At 45.2% G+C, this 23,426-nt stretch overlaps 1 protein-coding gene across 3 annotated transcripts in view; it reads right to left on the bottom strand.

Moving 5' to 3' along the window:
* Ctu1 (Cytosolic thiouridylase subunit 1) overlaps positions 1-23,426 on the bottom strand; it is a 65,637-nt gene that overhangs the window by 19,457 nt on the left and 22,754 nt on the right. For all 3 annotated transcript variants that reach the window (XM_065446138.2, XM_065446137.2, XM_065446135.2), the window contains 2 exons: positions 9,656-9,714; positions 356-415 (listed from right to left, as the gene is read on the bottom strand). In XM_065446138.2, coding sequence (XP_065302210.2) covers positions 356-415; positions 9,656-9,714 — 119 coding nt within the window. The remainder of the gene's footprint in view (positions 1-355; positions 416-9,655; positions 9,715-23,426) is intronic.

Raw genomic sequence — 23,426 nt, 5'->3', positions numbered from 1 at the left:
ACAGATCAGCCTATTCGATATACGGGTGCTGTTCTGTGTATGAGCTATTCAGCAAGACAGCAGCAGCAGCCATGGTCAGCAATGTCTAGGAGGGTTCATCTAGAAAGCTTTGCTTTAATTCAAACGAACACATCTGCATTTGTGTCCCTTTTCATTCTTTGCTAACATTCCAGCACTTTATCCCCAGGCAATATTGCAAACAGTGCACTGTATTGAAGTAGTGATGTAGCAGACGCATGCTGACAAAACCTATATGCCGAGTTATAATTTAGGGCTGCACAGCTACATAATTACTTTATAAAGGCAACTCTGGAAGCAAAGAACGCCCCAGTTAAGACTCAAAAGTTGTGCTTGCCTTTTTTAGGAAGTCGGACGCCCTCCTTGACAGCCATGCACTCGCCAGAATGGATAATGTCTGCATAATAAAACATTCGCTGTGAACACTGAAGCACAATTTACTGTTGTAGGCAGTAGAAACCTTGTTATATGAAGTTGCATGCAACACAAAGCTACAAGCAGAACCTTTGCGATCCATTCTTGTTATGTTTTCTCTGGTTCTTACACTCTGAAGCAACCTTTAGCTTTCTGGTTGTTACGTCCAAAAACTGTGATGGTACACCGCCAATGCAGCATCATCTGTCGGTGGCACCTACGTTTTCCACCGCATATATCTGCAGTGGCATACCAACTATATTTCGAGTGGGGGGAGGGGGCAAGTCACCTCTCTCTCTCTCTCTATATATATATATATGTGTATATATATATATATATACATATATATATATATATATATATATATATATATATATATATATATATATATATATATATATATATATATATACACACACACATATATACGAGAAGAAAGGGGGTTAACCGAGGGACCCGATAATTATTAGTCATATAATGAGAAGCCAACAAACACTGACACCAAGTACAACATAGGGGAAATTGCATGTGCTTAATAAATGAAATAAAGTAATGATAAATTAATGGAAATAAAAGTGGATTTCATTTCCATTAATTTATCATTACTTTAATTCATTTATTAAGCACATGCAATTTCCCCTATGTTGTACTTGGTGTCAGTGTTTGTTGGCTTCTCATTATATGACTAATATATATATATATATATATATATATATATATATATATATATATATATATATATATTGGAAAGTGGTGTTCGCAGTACGTGCCACCTGGGATCGCTCTGCCGCTGCTACACTGTCTGCATTGAGGCCCCAGGCCCACAACAGCAGCTGCACTACCCTGCGTATAATTTCCCCTTGGACTTCTCTGCAGTACACGTTCGTTTTTCGTATGGTTTTTACCCCAAATCCCCACACAGAGGGCTCCTTTCAAGGGGAGCGGAGGTCAGGTCAGCGGCATCTACCTAACCCCCCTACCACCCGGCTCCTTCCGGGTAGGAAGGAGGTTAGGTAGATGCCGCTTTAGCGGCCACAGACCAATAAACAATGACATCTGTTAATGACATGTTAATTTGTTGGAAAATATTCATTGGCTGTTATACGAAAGTTCACATTCATGGATGGGCGGAGAATGCATACTCAGAACGGGCCTAGGTGGCATGTATACTGTAAAGTTTGCCTCCCTTGTGATTTACCCGACTGCCATTGCAATGTAATAGACTGAAAAATGTTTCGGTGAAATTATCTTTGTCATCAACAGATCTAGCTTTCAATTACGAACCATTACAGTCTAGTGTTGCCAACATTTTAGGAAGCATGCCTCTGAAGGGAGACAAAAAAAGTCACTAAAACTCTCGCTATAACTGTGAAGTGAATTTTATGAATGTAGGTATCTTGAAACACTCTAATATAAGCTAGCGTGAACTAAATAATTTACCTAGACATGTCATGTTGTTCTAATGTGCGTACAGCTGAAGAAAATAGTGAATTTACTAACACAGTCTAGAGGGCTTACTTTAGTAATTTATTTACTATAGGATAGGCAAATATCAAAATTTTGAATATTGATAGTTGGTGTGTAATATTCGTATTCGAAAATGAACTATTCTGTATTTTCGAATATCAAATTTAACCAAATATTTCGCAACAACCGACTGTTCAAATCGGGTTACTGTTCTCCGCCTGCTGAACAAGGTATTGCAAATTATAATTATCAGAAGAAAAACAGCGACAAGGTTTTGGTTAGAATAGCAGCTTGGGCTTGTTGGTTTTCCATCCTGCTAGTAACAGCGCAAAATGTAGACAAGGGACGAGACAAGAAGACACCACAAGCGCTGTCGCTCAGCAGACAGCGTTGACAATGAGGGGAATGAGTGCTGGGAAGTTGAGAGTGAAACATTGAAAAGGGCCCGAGGCACCAGAAATGTATTTCGCTAGAATAGCAGCTTGGGCTTGTTGGTTTTCCATCCTGCTAGTAACAGCGCAAAATGTAGACAAGGGACGAGACAAGAAGACACCACAAGCGCTGTGCTAGAAATGTATTTCGCTAGAATAGCAGCTTGGGCTTGTTGGTTTTCCATCCTGCTAGTAACAGCGCAAAATGTAGACAAGGGACGAGACAAGAAGACACCACAAGCGTGCTTGTGGTGTCTTCTTGTCTCGTCCCTTGTCTACATTTTGCGCTGTTACTAGAAGGTTTTGGTGCAATGCGAAAGTCAGATCGGTAATACAAGCTTTGTTTTCGGTTTCCTGGGACCCACCGTGGTTGCTTAGTGGCTGTGGTGTTTGGCTGCTAAGCACGATGTCGCGGGATCGAATCCTGGCCACGGTGGTTGCATTACAATGGGGGCGAAAACACCCATGTGCTTAGATTTAGGTACATGTTAAAGAACCCCAGGTGGTCCAAATTTCTGGAGTCCCCAGACACTACGGCGTGCCTCATAATCAGATCGTGGTTCTGGCACAAAAAAACCCTATAATTAAATTTTTTGTTTTGTTTTGCACTGGTCAACACTCCTTGTGTTTAATCATGTATTGGCGGCGAGGAGTTACGGAGTCGCCATCTATCGGAAGCGCCTCGCTGGCGTAGTATGAGGGATCACGTGGCACGGTCCTCATAGGCTTTGCTGTCAGCGATCACTGAAAACACCACGGGCGAGCTTTCCCGGACATTTCTGTAAGTACTTTCGAAACGAGAGAAGTTTCTTAGTGTCTAAATAATAATCTTGGGTAAACTGAAAGCACACAATCGTTTACAGACGCTATCTCTTTACCGAATACGTACAGTGAACACCACTGCGCGCGGTTGCCGCGATGGAGTCTCCCGAACCGGCTTCTTGCGTGAAAGGTAGGTAAACGCCGAGACCAAACTATGTGAAATAGGTTCTTAAAGTGTTTGTATGACTAAATGGAGCGTAATAGAACGAAGCCTCAATGCAGCGATCGCGCAGATTCGCAGCGACCGACTGCGCGTCTGCATGCTTGTCCGCGCACTGTTTCGATTTCTCCGCACCCGCGTTTTCTCACCGTGCACCTTTAGGCCGCAGAATATGAGCATTTGACAGTATACAAGAAACCACTGTTGCGTGGGCGCTATCAGAGCTGTTCAAAAATAATTTCATTGTAGAGACTTCGACGCCTACAGGGACTGTAATATGCCGTCGCGACGATTCAATCTTTCTTTCTTCTAAATTCTTTGACCTTTCAATATTATTCCTCGAGCTGCATCGCACTGTATGTTTATCGGTGTTCTCAGCGTGCAATTTCCCGCTGCTCCTTTTTTGTAATCCAGTGCATTAATTCATAACACAAACATGACCATATGCCATGCTTTTTTTAAATGTGCTCCTAACCGCTGCCTTTCCACTCCACTGAACTTGCCAGTATCTATAGCATCGACAAGTTCATAGACCAAACCGTCATGACATTAGTCGGGCAGCGCACTCGGGCGAGCGTCTCAGTGCGCGTTTTCAGAACATCGCAGACCGGGCGCCGTAGCAGAAATCTTCCTCGCGTCTGTGCTTGCTGCATACCCGAGTTGTAGCCGATGACTGTTTGCCGGTTTTATGTTTCGCGAGCCAAGCTTCTCGCAGCGTCTTGTCCTGCGGCTACGTGTGAATAAGGCTGACACCGGCCTCCGTTACGTGCGTCCGGCCCTGCGGCACCGAGCAGTAGCCGACCATGTTGTGCGTCTTCAAAGGCAGCCACTACCTATTGTAGTGCTTTGAAGCGTTGTGAAGGAGACACTCGAAGCGGGGAAATTTCACCACTAAATGAGGACCGGAGCGTACGAGGGAATTTAAACTCGATTTGAACTCGCTTCGGCGCGCCCGAAGCAGCCGACGCGGCCGCTATGTCCACGTGATCCCTCCTAGCACGTCACGCCGACGGTGGCGCCAGCTTTTCCAGTGGTGGAGCTCGAGGCCAATACATACATAAATACCCAAGACTGCATGAACGTGGGAACTGCCGTCGTCACCGTAGCACAATCTGTAGTGCAACGCACGCGTAATGCGTAGGTTGTGAATTCGGCTCTCACCATCAGCCAAATTAAGTATTCCCCCATTTACCATTAGCTTCTTATTTTCGCACTTCAATTAGAAACTACGAATAATTTATTCTATGCTTTCCATTTCTTCATTACCCCTTGTTTTCATATGGTTCTGACTAACAAATACGTGCGAGCGTTCTTACAATAAAGCCGGGCCCGTCAGTTCCCCTTCTTTTCGTCACATTTTGACAATCTGTTATATTGTGCTTATGCCTACTAGTGTCTTTCTTATAGGCTAGTCATGTAGGAGTTTTATCTCTTATGTCACAACCAGTGGTGTTTTTTCTCGTAAAGGCTCTGTATTTTTTCTAGGGCACAAAAATACCTCCTTAATGTTTTATCTTCCTTTTCCATAACTTCTCATCTTTTTTCAATGTCTATTTATTATGCATTTTTGAAAAGTTGGTCAGTTTCAAATGCCTGTCATTCTTGGAAATCTTGATTGCGACCAGGCTTAAAGGTGTCAAGCGGCTATTCGTGCAGTTCTCTTGATGACTGTTGTGATTTTGTGTTTAAAACTATCTTAATTGTGCGTGATAGTTGACTGTTTATTTGGTGCAAGTGTGTTCCTAATTATACTGAAACAAATATTCCTGCTGTAAATATGTGTGTCTGTGTTTGTCTATTCAATATTCGATACTTATTATTCGTATTTGATTTGTATTTGAATAAGACGATATCCGAGCGTCTACTACTAATATTTACATACTCAACTATGACAGCTTAAATTTTGCATTATATTCAGATTGCAAGGTTGCACATACAGCACGATTCAAAAGAACACAAGCAACACAGTTTTCCTAGCATGAAAATGCATTTAGTCTGCATATTATCCTTAAATTTTTTGTGCTTGTTGACATTTGTGGTAACAGAACTAGATTCTGTGGAACACGCTTTGCCGCATGTTGTTAAAATGGCAATGACAATTGCCCGAGCTTTGTGCAGGTTAAATACCATATTTTCGCTCTTGATCTACCTGAAAGCCACCATGAAGTATTGATTGGTCCGAAAGGCGTGAGAAACGGAAGGGATTTGTTCAGTTGCGCATGAACGAGATAAGCCGTTCCAATATTTACACTTTTACACAGTCGATAGGTCTTACTCATATGCTGTGTTCTAAATGTGAACAGAAAATTTATTCCACTTGGTTTTGGTAAATTATTTCTCTGAAACGCTTGCCAAGCGTCTATAAATTGAATGGATTTAGTGATATCGCTGAACCCATAGTGTTTAAACGCTGAGGGTTTGCATAGGTTTTGTAATATTCAAATATACATACATTCAAAAGGTTTTGTAAATAATAATTAAAGTTCAATTTTGTGACCACAATGTCATGGCTATGGTGACCACTGTGCTGTGAAGCACTATCATAACGTGAAGGCAACCAATGTGAAGGCAACTGGTTCATCATGGTCCCGGAGCCTATGCATCGTACAGCAAGTTTCCGCCACTTGCATGTGGCTTTTGAATGTTAAAGCACGTTCTTGAAGGCCATTTCCCAAGCAATCTTTCTAACTTATAAGGCATTAAAATATCGCCAGCTGTTCATTCAAGTCACTAAAAAGTCAATGATTGCTAAATAGCAAACTTTGCCGTAAACAGACAAAAAAGTATCAAAATCTAGCGTCGAAATCGCTAAAATGGCAACACTGATAAAATACCGGTAAATTATAAAAGCAAATTTGATTATGTGTTTTCAAAGATGGTTAGGTTAGACGGCCCCAACAAACATGGGATGACGAAAGTGATGGTAGATTAAATTTGGTTTGGACAGCCTAGCGATAGCTTTCTTGGCAATACAGGCTTGCAAGGCACGTCCCGCAGGCGTCTCACACCACAAAGTATGGAGTAATAGGTCATCTGCTACAGTACGTGGAGGCAAGGCCCAAAAGCAGGGGATACGTAATAAATAAATCGTGCCCATGTGAGCGCAATTCTGAGCGAAAACTTGGCCTCAGCTGTTGTTTTCTTGTATTATGCAGTGTGTAGCCAACAGTGCCCACTTTCACAAGTGTGTGCGTACAGGGGGGTGGATAAATGGCCTACTTTTCTTTTTGAATTCTGACTGTTGGGGGAGGGGCACAACCCCTCCCGAACCGGTATACGCCTATAACAAGTATGGTGTCAAGCATGTACAGACAAATATAAACACATCTCACTTGAAGACCATGAGCACTTGTCACAATGCTGACGTGATGAAGACCGCCGGCAGTAATAAGCGAACGCTTCATGCTGCCTCAGTTTTACTGCGAGAACACCTTTCACGACCAAATAACTGAAAGCAGTCTTGAAAGTTCTGGGAACCTCAATTGCACTAATGAGGTTCAATTGCACCACTGACAGACCAAGTAGCCCAAATCAATGTCTGGGTCAAGACTTGAAAGACTACTGCAGACTTGCAGAGGTGGGGAAATTTACGAACTGTTACCGAGTAGACTCTGAGTGTTATATAAGTACTAGTGATGAGTGCACTGAAGAACCAATGTGGCTGAGACTCCACGTGCAGCTGGTGGAGAGGCCAGACATCCATTATGAGTGCTTCAAGTCGCTTTCTGTAGACCCGAGTGATCTTGGTTGCCACTCTAGGCGCATATATTCTTGAATTTCAAAAGTGGGGCGGGGGGGGGGGGTGCAAGTGCCCCCCTTGCCCTCCCGGTAGACATGCCTATGTATATCTGCTGAAAACAGTCATATTGCAGAACCTGTCATGTGGCACCATGTTGAGACTATTGTCAGTTGCTGATCTCAACATGGCTCACAAAGTTAACAACTAAGAAGAGGTAGATGAAGGCACAGTGGGTCACACACCACCGTTCACAGACAATCTATCATGGCCTTTGATATCTTGTGTGATTACCTTGATATGCAAGGATGTTTGCAAACTGAAAAATAAGCTGCAGGTGTTGAAAAGGAGGCTGTTAACATTTAAGATCTGATCCAAGCACCAAATTGATACTACAAGCTTCATTTGGTGTGTTTCACAGCTACAATTACAAAAGAACAACAACATGTGTTTAATGTTAAATCTAAATGCCAGGCCGCGATGATGAGCTTTACTGAGTGAGTTTTCAATAGTTTGTTGTCCGTCTATTCAACCTGAGAGAGGGTTCTGTATTAAGGGTAGCTTCTCGTATCATCAGTAGTTCTGCTGCAATCATTATCAGATGTTGAGTTTTTTCTGGATAATACATTCTCATTCTAAGGTCCTCTAAACCATGTGTCTGCAGGGTTATACTATACCTTCATTACATCTACCATTTGTTATAAGCATATATTCATTACCTGTTGATATCAGTCAGAAACATATTATATTTATTTCGTTGTATTGGATAATTCTTTATATCCATGTTTGTTATATTGAGGTTCAACTGCATTCCTACTTTGTGGCACAATAAGGCATCACATACAGAACAGGAGAAGTCATTAAAAACAGCACAAGAAAGAATAGATATGTAGCAACGGATAATACACAAGTTATGAGGAGGAAATTAAGCTTGTGAAATAAAAAAAGCTTGTAAGGCGTGTTGGGATGGCTGGCTAGGTCCCATACTTGAAAACGGTGCAAATGGCAAAGGCAAGTGAGAAGACAACACAACCGTTGGCTCAGCGCATGGCACTCAGCGCATGGCAACATATATTGTAAGACAAAAACTTTAGCTCAAAGGAAGATCAACAGTCACAAAATGAATCACTGTGGTTACCAAAATTAGCAAATGCAGCGTAAGATAAACAAATTAGGTTTTTCTCTTTTATTCAAATGTTTCCATAGCAGCAGCATTGGTCTTTTGTTCCTGCCTGGAACTCTTTGTAATCCTCACCACCATGAAAAGGTCCTGCCAGTCTCATCCCCTACCACTCACTTTTCATCCCCGCCTTTTATTTGCTTCTTCATGTGCTATCTAATGACAGCACTTAGCACTTAGTGTATGAAGCACTTTGTGCTCTCCTATCTTGCCATTTTGGTGTTTTTGGCTTTGCATTTCTATGTGTTATGGCACCTTGGTGGCGCCAGTGACTATAATGTGACACAGTGACATTCTTCGCTGTGTATTTTCCAATACATCAACAGTTTCTGTCGCAAAATAAAGCATCTTGCCATGTGTAGAATTAACTTTCAGTTGCCAATCAGCACTTGCATTGTCTTCTCACTTGTGTCTTTTGTGCTGTCTTCCGAAAAAAGAGCTAATGTCTTGGGAAAATAATATTGAACCCAATTAGCAAAAAGTGTAAATAGCCCATCAGTACAATGTACACACAAATGAATAATTTGTAAAGCACAGAGAAGAATGTTAATTACAAGATAGTCTGGGAATTATGGCTGAGGAATGCAGAGTTTATGAACCAATATTATACTTTAGTGCTAAAATGTACTTGCTCATTTTTTAGTTATTCGTCTTATTTCTGCATTAGTTACCAAAGTTCATAGCATCTACTGACACTATGATAACAGTTCACCCATCCAGCATTCTTTTTCCTCGCTTTCCTAAACAACGCAACATTGAGTTCCAGAGACTTCTGCACTCTCTCTTCAACTCATTCGAATATGCCTTGTCAAACAACTGCTTAATGTGCTCCAAACTATCACCCACTTAAAACATCCTGGTGCTAAACACATCTGCCTTTCATCCTCGAACTAACTTTCCTAAACACAGTTTTTCCCCCTTGCCCAAACACAAGTTTTTTTTTCCCTTGGTCCACAGAAGTATGCAATGATATGCCGGGCAACATTTGGTCATTACCTATATACAAGAATTCCTGAATGCCTTAGAATGTTCTCCTTTATTTGTACCTTGAACTACATTATTTTCTTACATGTTCATTTGTGCTATGTACCCATTCCCTCAAAAGCCATGATAAAGGGATGTAGTATGTAAAAATAAATAAGTAAATAAACTAATACAGTATTGCATGTAAACCTGCACTATATATATACCACAACAACATGCTATACCATCACAAAAAGATGATACCTGTAATCTCTTCAACAAGAACTAAGCTTGTACCAGCACTGTCCTGACAAAAATATGAAACATCAAAGGAACACAAAATAAAAGTGTTTAATTAAATTTATTAAATTAAACGAAGAAGGAAAGGGCAAGAATTGCATATAAGACAGCAACATACTTCAGGTACCTAGCACTTTAATGCAAGATGACATGGTAGCACTCACCTAGGATTGATGTAGGCCGGATAGCTTCGAGGTCCTTGAGGTATGCCCGAGCATGGCCTCTGCAAAGCAATGCAAGCCAGCCTGACTTAAACACTGGGCACACGCTGCTGCACTGTCACCTGCAGCATAGCAAGTACTGGCCCCTTTGAGACAGTGAGCTTAGAATCAATTTTGATGCTTACACTAAGGGAACTGACACTGCACAAAGTGCTGATGGGTGACCTACTCACAGTCAGCCTAGGTACTTTTCATGTTTTACTTCATGAATATATACTTAAACCTCGATATAAAAAAGTTGGTAAAATCAGCAATTTGCTTCATTACAGTGAACTCTCATTAAGACGAAATCAGTTAAGCCAAATTCTCACATATAACAAACAACATGGGAACGTTAGTTAGGTTTTCCATAGACTCATTGGGGAAAAAAAATCCGCTTAGTAAGAACCGCCTCCGATGTACTCTTCGGTTAAGATGAACATTCACAGTGACCACCACCGATCCTGGAGGCTAAGGTGCCTCGATGCACAGCACCCGGGGGTATGCGCATCGCAGGAACTACGCAGGTAATCTGCTGCGTAACAGCAGGTTACCTCTAAAGCAGGGGACGTCGGCAGCATATGCGATCAGCCACACTAAAATCCATGCGAAGCCACAGCTGCACTTGAAGAGGAAACATGCCCCAACCTGCCCCTCTCCCATACCCCCCCCCCTCCACCATCCACACACACACGAGTGAGTTATCACAAGCTCACTGCCCTCCCCCATTTCCTCTCGCTGGCGTGGAAGGGGGCACTCATCAAGCCACCATCCTTCTCGGCTCACTCTCACGCTTTCACACGCACTTAAAGCGTACACGCAGGGCATGATAGGATCTTATCGCACTTGGACTTTATACGAAACATGGCTGTGGGCAAACGTGTGAGCGCAGGCCAGCCACACGTACTAAGGAATCACCCAAGACAGACAGGAACGAATTTATAACGGGCCACAGACATGAGGCTAGATGCAGACACATAAGGATAAATACTGATACAGATAGTACACTTAACAGGTGTGCCACTCTAATCGCTAAACTCAGTTCAGGTTCTGCACCACTCACAGTCCCAATCGCGGTAGATTCAAGCCGCAGCGGTGGAGTATAGCGTTGGCTGGGGCATAGCTCAGCCATAAGTTGCTACAACAGTGACGAAAGCCAGGGCGCAGCCTGGCCTCGGCAAGTAAGGAACGGCGATGAACGCTGTAGTGCGGCCTATCTTGGCAACACAGGAGCTGGAGTGCAGCTCAGCCTCGACAGGGCAGGAGCCGGGGCGAAGGCCGGCCTTGGCAGGATCTACCAGGTAGCCTCAGAGGACAGCGCTGTAAGCTGGGGTGAAGCCCACTTCAGCAGAGGCAGGACCGGGGACGTTGGGACGTGGCCCGCTGCTCTACCCGCAGTACCTGGTGAGAGCTTCTCCTGCTGTCCCGCTCTGCTCAGCTTGTTCACCCCACCGCTCGAGCCAATCTCTCGGAATCCATGCAGCAATCGCGTGCACACTCATGCTTTTCGGCCCCACACACCGACACGAGCACAGATTCTGATGCCCACGCCCTTCAAATGCTGTCCTCATACTACAATGGCACTGCTCCATTTCGGTGATCGCTCTCGGGTGTGCAGTGAAAGGTGAATCCACAAGCAGCTCCAAGTAATTCAACCATTCCATTTGACTATATGTATCAGCAGAAGTTTTCATTTATTTGGAAACTTCTCTGTTGTTGACATCCATGGTGTTCACCAATTGCCAGGTAGGAGTAGGCCGCTGAAATGCGGCGTCCTATGACGAGCAGATACCCATGAGACATGGTGTGGATGAAGGAACATCCTCACGTCAGCGCAGCTCTTCATGAACAAATTGGTGTATCGTTGAGACCAGGTCCGACAACTCACGTCAACGCTTGCCACTGTTGCTACATCGGCCAACCGACTTGGTCGTTATTTGGTGCACCTTCAAGGTTCCAAAGGTGCGACAACACCATGTGACGTCAGAAACCAAGTTCGAATTATTCCTGCCAATGAGGAAATTATAGACACCCTCAGTGATCCCCTTGAGTAGATGGCCAACTCTGTCTTCTTATAGCACATGTAGGTTTACCTGCTTCCAAAACTTCAGGATCTCCTCAACATATGCGGTGCAAGTCTCACTGAAAAGTTGAGCCCTTTGGACAAGGGTCAGCTCGGCGTGCTTTTTCTTGGCAGTGGCGTCACCGAAACAACTTTTGATTTCCTTAACGGAAGTGTTTCAGGTTGTCAAAGTGCCTTCACGATTCTCGTACCAGACAAGCGCAGTACCAATTAACGAGAACACTACATATGTAAGCTGTGCCTTGAGAGTCCCATTTGTTGCTCTTGCTCACCCTTTCATAATGTGTCAGCCATTTATTGACACTTTCCCCAGATTTTTCTCCATAGGAGCATAGCTTCCCATGCAGCTGGTAAGGGCCAGGAAGTGAGGGCGCCAAAGCGTCTGCATCGGTGGACATGTCAGGTGACGATGGCAGACAGCCGGCAAGGCAACGACTGTGGCGAAAACATGGAGGGAAAGGTTCCATGGTTGGATGTGGTGCCCAGAACGTCCACCAGAAATGTTACAAGGTGGGAGGCATTTATTTAGAAGGCTTGGCAATAAAGCTCTGGATGAGGCGAGGCCGCCAGACCAAAAGCAAAGCCCTCCTCTTTCTTCTCCTCCACAGCTCCTTCTCCTCTTGTTCGTGTACACAAATGTGTAGTTACAATATTGCCACATGCGTTTATTTCAGCTTGCAGCAACGCAGCGTGCTTCGCTACGACACGAGCGGCATCACTTTACGCGTTTCTATTATGGATGTGAAATATATAAATACGGAACCACAGCTTGCGCTGGCTCAGTCCAACGAACCCCGTAGGCGTGCTTGCTGCTTTTGCCATCACCAAGTTGTTCGCTTGCTTTAGGGCACAAGTTTGCCCAATAAACTCTCTAACTTTACCGCTGAGGCAGTGTCCCCTTCTGTCTGCCTTGAGAATATTGAGAATTTCGTTATGCTGAAAACCGTTATATTGAGGCTTAATTGCACTGCACAGTCCCAGAATGATTCTAACCAGTTTAAGTTTGAGTACTGCAGAGTACTGCACTGAACCGAAATAGCGATACATTGACACACTGTAGAGCTGTGTCAGTATGAGTTATGTATGCAGCAGGGCTCCTCTCTTGCCCTTCTGTCTGAACATGCTGCGCCATATATCGGCACGGCCATGAGTGCGAAAATATATTCAGACAAGACTCTTCTGAATTTATTCCTACACACGTGTGGTATTTGATTGAACGAGGTGCGTGAGCACCCCCACTCGAGAAAAGAGGAGGAAGAACGAACTTGACTCGGGCTGTGAATCTAACCGGTCAGCGCTGCTACCACTGTTGTAAATACAACCTGTAAATAGTTGCTCGTCTTACTGACTCATCCTTCGCGTAACATTGTGGTGGAGGTGGAATGTTCCCTGTCCTCGCGACGGAGCTCCGAAGCAGCTGCACTGTCGTCTTCTCAGCCATGGCTTTCGATAGAACCACCCCGCCCCTACCTACACCTGTGGCGCCAACACCAACATATGTTATGGTTCCTAGTCGCTGTGATCCTGGGACATTCTCCTCCCAAAATGACACTGACATCGACGCCTGGCTTAGCATGTATGAGCATGTTAGCCAAAGCCACCACTGGGACCCAACCATCATGCTTGCCAATGTGATCTTTTATCTGGACGGGACACCGCGCGTCTGGTTTCGCGCCCATGAGATCGAGCTTTTCAGCTGGGACATTTTCAAAGAGCGGCTTCGCGACCTAATTGGCAACCCGTCAGGTCGCCAACAGGCTGCGCGAAAAGAGCTTGCCACCCGTGTCCAGTCGTCAACCAAATAATATGTCTCCTACATACAGGAAGTGCTTGTGCTTTGCCGGAAAGTCGAAAAGCATATGACAGAGGGTGACAAGGTGGGCCATATCCTAAAAGGCATCGCGGACGGCGCCTTCAATTTGCTCGTCTATAATGACGTTTCTACCGTCGACGCCATCGTCAAAGAATGCCGCTGCTTCGAGGTAGCCGAAAGCCGCCGTGTCATCCCACAGTTTTCCCGGCTCCCAAACACACCTGCTACGTCCTCTTACTCCGCTCTTACCGCCACAGCACCATTTCAAGAGAATGTCATACCTATCGTTCGCTGCGAGATTGAAGCGGCGAGTTTAGGCCTCCTTCATCCACGACCCCCTGATGGTACCTTTGACCAAGCTGCCCTTACTATTTCCGTTATTCAAGCAGTTGTGCGGCAAGAAATTGCTAACCTTGGCATCCCTACCACCTGCTCTGTCTCCCGACCTGATTCAGCACCCATTCCCATGTCCACAACCTGTAATGACTAGTATTTTGCTCCCAGACCATGCAATCCTGCTGAATGGCGAACCACAGACGACAAACCAATCTACTTCCACTGCCACTGCATTGGTCATGTATCCCGCCACTGCTGCTCCACCTTGATGCCACCATACTGGAGCTCATTCCCTGCTCCTCGCCCATATGCCAATGCTCGCCGTTGTTCACCCCGCCATCTGTACCCTACTTCTGATGCCCCTGTCAGCCGCTCCTCCATGCCATCACCGTCGCCTCAGCACCATCGCTACCCGTCACCCCAGCCTTGCCGCTTTTCCTCGCCAAACCGACGGACGGAAAACTAGGCCATGCAGCTCTTGGAGGTATTGCTGTATCACATTCGTCCTGTCCAAATCCTCCGTTGACGCTCCTCACCAACACGAACCTAATTGAAGTAGACATAGATGGTGTTCCGTTGATGGCATTAATTGATACTGGAGCCCAAGTGTCCATAATGAGCGCTAGCCTATGTCATCACCTCAAAAAAGTTCTTACGCCTGCCATCACTCGAGCCGTACGCATCGCCAATGGCGCCACTGTTGCTGTCAGGGGTATGTGCAATGCTCGCATAGGAATTGCTGGCTGCTACGTTCCAGTCCTGTTCCCCGTGCTGACCAGCTGCCCTCATGACCTAATCTTCGGGCTCAACTTTCTGACGACGTATTCTGCCCTCATCGACTGTGCCACCGGTACGCTGTGCCTCGAGCTTCCTCGTCTTACAGACGTTCGCCCCAAACAACCGAACACCCTCTGCACTGCAGCATTTGTTCTCTTACATCCAAAAGCCCTAACCTTTGTCGAATTGGCTTCAACGGCAACCGTGCCTGATGGCGGTTATGTTGCTGCACCTGTTCGTGACGTCCTCCTGGCGCGCGACATCTCTGTGCCACACTTCATCATAACCTTTGCCGCTAATCGGATGCGTCTCCCCGTTATAAATTTTGGCTTGACGAAGCAAGTGTTACCTGAAGGCATAGTGGTGGCCCCGCTCCGGTCAGTGACAGGCAACCATGTCACTGCTGTTGCAGCCGACACGTCTCCAGATCCTCCTGATTACCCGCAGGATGCCTTGAACCTCAACAGCCCATTACGTCTCATGGTCGCTCCGGACCTCACATCTGACCAAGCAGCCGCCCTATATTGCCTTTTGCATTCCTACTGCGACATATTTGACCCTGACAATCGACCACTTGGTCAGACGTCCCTTGTTAATCATCGGATAAACACTGGTGATGCTGTTCCCATTCACCGCCAACCGTATCGTGGGTCCACAGCAGAGGGGCAAGTTAGTCAGCAGGAAGTAAACAAGATGCTCGCCAGAGGCATTGTTGAGCCCTCGTTGAGTCCTTGGGCGTCGCCGGTCATGCTTGTCAAAAAGAAAGATGGCACGTGGCGTTTCTGCATTGATTACCGCCACCTAAACCGAATTACTAAAAAAGACGTTTACCATTTACCACGAATCAACGACAGTCTTGATTGTCTTCACGATGCCAAATACTTTTCGTCCATCGACCTTCGATCTGGTTATTGGCAGATTTCTGTCGATGAGCAAGGCCAAGAAAAGAGGCCTTTCGTCACTCCAGATGGCTTTTACCAATTCAAGGTTATGCCGTTCGGTTTACGCAATGCCCCAGCCACGTTCGAACAGATGGTCGACTCTCTGCTTCAAGGTTTCAAATGGTCAACTTGCCTTTGTTACCTCGACGACATCCTTGTGCTCTCTCCTACATTTCAGACGCACCTTGAACGCGTCGCAGCTATCCTTGACGTCTTCCGCAAGGCTGGGCTCCAATTAAACTCATTGAAGTGCCACTTCGGGTGCCGACAGATTACAGTGCTAGGCCATCTCGTCGATGCTTCAGGAGTAACGGCTTCAGGATTAACGGCTTTTCCTGTACCTCAGTCTGTCAAAGACGTCCGGAGTTTTGTGAGGCTCTGTTCTTATTTATGACGATTTGTGAAAGATTTCGCAGCAATCGCTCGACCACTCACTGAACTTCTGAAGAAACACGTGCCTTTTACGTGGGGTTCCCCTCAGGCTGCCGCATTTTCACGCCTTATCACAATTTTCACCAATCCACCAGTCTTGACCCACTTTGACCCATCTGCACCTACAGAGGTCCGAACCGATGCCAGTGGTTATGGGATCGGCGCCGTCTTATCACAACACCAACATGGACACGACTGCGTTATAGCCTATGCTAGCCGGCTCCTGACACTTGCAGAGCGTAACTATTAGATTACTGAGAGCGAATGTCTTGCTCTCGTCTGGGCTGTTTAAATGTTCCACCCATACTTATATGGCAAGCCCTTCTCAGTAATCACAGACCATCGTGCGCTCTGTTGGCTTTCGTTGCTCAAGGATCCTACTCGCCGGCTCAGTCGTTGGGCCCTCCCGACTACAAGAATATCCGTACCTACGACCGGATCCGCCGATGCTTCTTTTGGCCAAGGCTTGCTCGCTCCGTTCGAAGATACGTAGCTGTGCATGAGAAATGCCAGCAGCACAAGACACCATCGACGCTTCCTGCTGGGTAATTTCAACCACTCGACATTCCCGCGGAACCATTCTTTCGGGTTGGTTCGGACTTACTTGGCCCTTTTCCTCTTTCTACCTCTGGGAACAGGTGGATTGCTGTGGCCACGCATTACGCCACACGCTACGCCATCACCTGAGCACTTCCTACAAGCTGCACCACAGATCGCCACGTTGCAGCTCAACCTTCTCCTTATAGAATTTGTTGAGGGATCAAATACATAAATAATAACTGCATTGCCACTGCCAAAGATGGTGCAAACAAATTCTTTAACCCTACGCACTGCACAGACAGGTAAAATATGTATTTGTTCATAAAAGAATATACTCGTATGTTTAAAAAATTGTGCCTGAAGTCACTGATATCAATGGTTTCACGTTTTTTCTCCATTTAATAAGTAGAGAAAATATCACACAAACTTTAGAACTATATCAGTACGAAACCATCAAAGCAGAGCATGCCGCTGATATGAAAAATGTAAATGCCATGAAATGAATAAGTTGAGGACAAATATTTCAATGAAACTTCATCATTCAAGAACCTTGTTTACATTTTTGTACATATGCAATGGCCAGGGAAAAATCTCAATGACACTGTCCTTTGTTCCAATGTATTACGCGGGAGCAGTTGTCACTGGTCGTGTATTGTAATAACACCGAAATTATAGTCTCAACAGAGAGCACATATAAAAAGCAAGAGTTCTGCAAAATATATGAGGGCGAGTCAAATGAAAGTGAGCAAATGCGAATATATGACAAACGGGATACCTTATTTAAGAGTAGTCTCCTTGAGCATTTAGACATTTGTCCCACTGCTTCAAAAAGTCTGTAACTGACTCTTTCATGTCATCGTCCAACATGCATCTGGTTCCCTTGAACTGTTTTTTTCAATTGCCCCAAAATGTGGAAGTCGCAAGGCAACAGGTCTGGGCTGTATGGCGGATGTTGCAGCGTTTCCCACTCGAACTTTGCCAGTTTTATGTTGGCCACATCTGCGACATGGGGATGGGCATTGTCGTAGAGTAAAATGACCCAATTCGTCAATTTTCCACGTCACTTGTTTTTGATTGCGATATGCAGCCGATATGGCGTTTTACAATATCAGAAACGATTGATAGTCTCTACAGGTTTAGCAAATTTGATCAGTAATGGCCTCTGAAAATCGAAAAAAAAAAAAAAAAGAAGCCAACAACGCCTTTCCGGCAGAAATAACGGCCTTTGCTTTCTTTAGGGGTGGTGAATTCGAATGTTTCCACTGTAAGCTTTGCCATCCTGTTTCAGGCTTGTCACCATGATTCATCCCCAGTCACAATTGCAGACAAGAAGTCATCACCCTCATTGTGATACCGGATATGATGAGGCAAGGCAGCGCCGAACCTCTCCATCTTCAGGCGATGGCTCAAAATCTTGGACATCCATTGCGCACACAAGAGCCGATAACTGAGATGTTCATGAATCATGGTGTGGACCGAACTGTGACTGATTTTCACACACTCTGCCAGTTCATCTATGCTTATCCTCCGTTCTTGTTTAATCAGCTCGTCAATCTTTGCAATCGTGCTGGGGTTTATTCCACGGTGGCTTTGGCCATCGCTTGAATCTGCTTGAGAAAACAAGCACTCTGCATATATACTATTCCTAGACATACAGCAAACATTTGATTTGGTACCACATCGGGCGATTGTTTTCACGCTTATGACAGCAGGAATTTCTCGTCGTTTGCTTCGTTTTGTAGGCCACTTTCTATCGGAGCGCAAAATGAAAGTGCGCGTTGGAAGAGCAACAAGCGAATCTCGCAATGTTAAGTGTGGTGTGTCGCAAGGCAGTGTCTTATCGCCGCTTCTCTTCAACAGCGTACTTGCTGGACTTCCAAGCCGACTGCCTCAAGAATGTGACTTTCCAATCGGCATAGCAATGTATGTTGATGACATCGCACTGTGAATCAGCAGTCCTTCGCACCATAGTCCACATCTTCATGGAATCTTGTAAAGATCTCTGAATGTCACATCACAGTACATGGATGAAGTTGGTCTGCAGATTTCACCCGCTAAGTCAGCTGCAATTGCATATCATCCTAGACAATGCGCTCGTCGAATCATGAGCCGGCTACACCGCGGAGATATGCCGATAGATTGGGTACAGCAACACCGCTACCTGGGCGTAATTATTGATGACAGCCTATTATGGCACCCTGCTGTCATCTCTGTACGTCGAAAATCGCAGTCCCTACTCAGATATGTGGCAGCCTTGACTGCTAGAGGCAACAGCTGTGACGAGATGACAGCAGTACAGGTATATCAATCATCTGTACTTTCTGGCATGATGTATGCCTTGCCAGTGTTGAATGTGCCGCCGAGTTTAATGTCTCAACTGGAATAGGACCATCCTGTTACTCTCCGAGTCATTCTTGGCTTACCTCATGAGGTGCAGTCTGCTCCATTACTCACTGAAGCACACCAGCTGCCCCCGAGGCTGCAAGAAGACCAAAGAGCGTTACATCACGTAGAGCGTCTGCACCGAGCATCCGACGGACAAGCACTCATTAACCAGCTGATTCAGCGACCGTTCTCCTGCATGGGGAAAATGGCGGCATTGTTCATTGCCATTGCTGGCAATTCAGAAGACACTACCTTACTGAAAGCTCCAAGGAACATAACAAATACCCCTTCCCTATTCATCTTTCAAATCCCAAGATACGTAAAGTCTGACCAGCCTGTTTCAGCACTATTCCAGTTGGCCCAGCGACACTTAGTTGAAAAATATGGAGACCATCTTAATTAAAGTATTTATGGACACATAGGTAAGCAGCGATGCTCAAGGAGCTGCAGCAGCTTTCTTCTGCCCTTTGACTGACATAAGAACAGTGTTTCGAATACCTCATCCATCCTCATCAACAACTGCGGAGCTGGCAGCAATTGATGTTGCTCTGAAGTATGTGCAGGAAGAAATAAGCACTTTGAAGGTCATCATCCTTATCGACTCCTGTGCTGCCCTAAGCGGGCTGTTGAGAAAGGATGCCAATAGCCCAATTCTACGCAGCATATAATCGGGTCCGCCGACAAAATTACTTCTAGTGGGGTGTCCCTCAATACCCAGTGGATACCTTCGCACGTGGGATTGCTGGAAATGTAGAGGCTGATCGCCTTGCTTCAACTTCACAACGGGAGTGACTGCCCAGAAATTTCCTGTATTATTGACAATGCCTGCACGTTAATATGCCAATACCTCCTAAAACACCACCGAGACCACGGTGTTGCAAATGACTCGTTCTCTCCCCGTGTTTGTGGTCACGGCTTGCCTCATAGTGCTAGCGCACTGTTAGTGAAATTAAGAGTTGGCTTTGTGTTGTTGCACGAACGCTTGTATCATCAAGTACGTGTGGACAGTCCATTGTGTACGTCCTGTGGCTCCTGCGAGACACTTGAGCACCTTACATTGGAGTGTCTCGCATTTGTCACACAATGTGCACTGCTAATTAAGGAATATGGAGTGATGGGACTCGAGTGTACGACCCTTGATGATTGCCTATTTCCAAGAGGGAGTGCTGCTCAACGCAACCTAGGCCTAGAGCCTTGCCAACTTTCATGAATAAAACTGATTTGGCTTCCCGTTTATAGACATTTTTTCCGTGTTTCTACTTTTGTTGTCTGTGTCTCTGTCATTTGTTTATTTCCTATTTTCTTTCCTGTTTCTTTGTTCTCTATCTTCTTCTCCTCTTTTCATTCCCTCTTCCCGAAAATGTAGACAGGCGTTGTGCCTCTCTCAGTAGCAGTAGTAAGTATGCTCCCTTCCTGTTTCCATTGTGTGCTTGCATGTTTCCATATATCATAATGATAATAATTGGCCCGGTCTTGGATCGTCTTTGAAACTTTCACGTCCTTCTTTGAACCGTTTGTTCCAATGCTTAGATGCACTTAGATGTGTCAATTAATGATCAGAAGGACCTACTCTAACGACTCAGTACGTTTGTAGAAAATCGTCAAAAGCGTTTCAGGGTCCCTTTAAGCTGTCAAAGACATTGCGACACCATGCTGTTCCAACTTTTGGAGCGTCCATTATGTCATGCAACCATGTTCAACCCAGTGTATGAGAGCATTAAAGAACATTTAGCCTCACACCTACGTGTCACTTTTGCAAATGAGATGCCCGTGTGCTACACGCATGCCTTGCAGATAATGAACAATGGAATAAACAAATGCGAAAATACAGCTTGATAAAGTGCAAAAAAGTGTCACTGGATACGCATGTGGGCACAAAACCTTGCAACAAGATATTTACATATACATATAAATTTCCAATAAATATAAGTATCTCAGAAAAAGTCCCTGTATATAACACATCAAACAGAGCAAATAAACATGTTGCATAATCAGATTCACAGATCACACAACCTTAAGCCCCTCCCCCCCCTCTCCATCACACGTGATGGAAGGCGGCGCCCTTCCTCCCCACCTTTCTCCCTTGCACACACGACGAAACCATCAACATCGGCTCACTCATGACACTACCTTCCCTAACACACATGCTTTCACTAGCACAGACAGCATGCGGCACGTGGTCATGATGTTATCGGAGTTTATATGGAACAGAAGGCGCCGGCGCCGGCCGGAATGCGCCTAGAATGTCTATATAATTGCTTTCGCAATAATATAATAGAAGTATCTTGCAAGTGAAGGGTCTCGTGGCCCGTTACTTTCCACAAAAGAAGAAGAAGAAGTAGCAAAATCGAAGTTTCACCATGTGACAATCCGCTTCACCACAGCAATGCCTTTTTCTTTCTTTTGTGAGGCGGGGGCACCGAAATGAAAAAAAGAAAAGACACAAAGGAAAGCATGTTGGCCACAATCGAATGCCTACTTTGGGCACCTAATGTGGCTACCGAAGGAATATCCAAGAAACCATGAGACGCTTGGTTCACAGAGAACCATACGCATACTGCTCGGTATCCTACACTGGCGAGACAAGATTTTCTGGAGAGGTTGCGCTCAAGCGAACGCGTTGCAAATCCATCAATTCCCCAGTGATGGAGGCGAGCGACCATTGTTTCTTTTTCTCTTCTGCTAGCCAGAAAGCGTCCAAAGCTGTGCCAGGCGAAAATCCACTCGGCCAGAGAAAAACTAATGCTCCTCAAAGTGCGTCGCGTGGTAGTCTGGGCAACACGAGAAAGATGCATGCGTTCTGGCTGGCTCTGGCAGCCCGCAGGTAGCGAGAGCAAGAAAATTGATGAGGCTCAGTGTATGCTCACAAATAAAAGTCAAAGTAGAAAAATAAATAAGAACGTAGTTACCTTTGCTGGCATTAGTGCCTGGACATGGATGCTTTAGTGCAAGTGAAAAAAATGTTGATATTCTTTTTTGTGACATGACAGCACAAATGAACCGCCACGACCCTTCGTCTCATCAGACTTCGCTGTGTGCTTTGTCAACTTGTGTGATAGTGTGTTGATTTGGCTTGTCTTGTCGTGTGGTTCGACGTATGAATTCAGAAAAGTCAATGTACCTTTGCGTCAAATGTTCAGGAATTAAAAATCTAGAGCGCAACTTTGTAAATGTGAATGCAACTTCCGCATCAAGTTTACGAGAACTTCATAGTACTCATAAAGCTTTGGAATTTAAATCCATGCGCTCCACGGCTTTCGCGATATGCTGCGACGAGCCTGCTTGTCATCAAAATGCCCTTGAAGCTGTGCTTGGATGGGGCTCCTTGCGTTATGCGACTCCTGGTGCATGGGCGTTGCCGCAAGAACCAGCCCAAATTCGCAATGTTCGCGCTGAAATGCCTTTCCGAACATGAAAAAGACATTCTAGACAAAATCCAAATAATTTCTGGCGCCACAGGTTGTTTTGGTCGGCAGTGCATGACAGTACGAAAAAATTTCTGGCAGGGGGGGAGGGAGGGGCTGAAGCCCCATAAGCACTTATATGTGCATGCGTAGCGGCCCTGCCATGGTCGCGGGTAACCACAGAATCTTTGCACAAATAAGCTGCCATCAGTGTTCACATCACACCACTGTATATGTACATTGTTACCACAGCACAAAACAAAGTGCATAAAAGGACCCCAACACAAGTAGGGACCACCAACTGAGCTTCAGAGAACAACATGCTGTTTAAACCCTACCTTCTGCATATGCTCAAAATTATCACATGTAACAATAAGCTGCACACATAGGAAAGAAAAAAGAAAGAGAACCACATACTAAATCAAAATCGCTCACAAATCGCCCTCGTTACAAAATGGAAGCTTTTCTCTTCTCCAATAGTGTCAAATGCACTTCACAGATCCCATGCAGAAACCTGTCCCGGCAATTCACCCCTTGGGCATACCAGCATGGCACAGCACCTTGCACCAGGAACAGGCATACCATATTTGCACGATTCCAACGCGCACTTTCTTCAAATAAAAGGTGCGTTCAAATTTGCCCGTGCTTTACAATTGTAACTAATTCTACTTGTACTCAAGATCAAAAACGAAACCGATTCTTACCCAAAAAAGAAAGCTCAATGCAGGGTAGCTAGCCACACTGCCATCGAATGGACATTGTTTTTTTCTGCCTTGGTTTGTGGCATTTCTCATGCATTAGATGGAACTGAAGATGACTTTCTGTGGTTGGTAACTGTAACTGTGGACAGCGAAAAGGGGGTGGCACCAGACTCCGATAGCGACTAGCCACTAAGGTTCAGCTGTGTGCCTGTCTATGTGCCTTTTTACATTCCACAAAATTGTTTCAACACAGTATGTGTCAACTCAAGCTTCGTTACTTTATGTGCGTAGTAGAATCAGCACCAAGTTATTTTTCTGGATCT

Source organism: Dermacentor albipictus, chromosome 4 (assembly GCF_038994185.2).
Source record: "Dermacentor albipictus isolate Rhodes 1998 colony chromosome 4, USDA_Dalb.pri_finalv2, whole genome shotgun sequence".
Taxonomy (NCBI): Eukaryota; Metazoa; Arthropoda; class Arachnida; order Ixodida; family Ixodidae; genus Dermacentor; species Dermacentor albipictus.
This window is presented reverse-complemented; position numbering and strand designations above follow the sequence as displayed.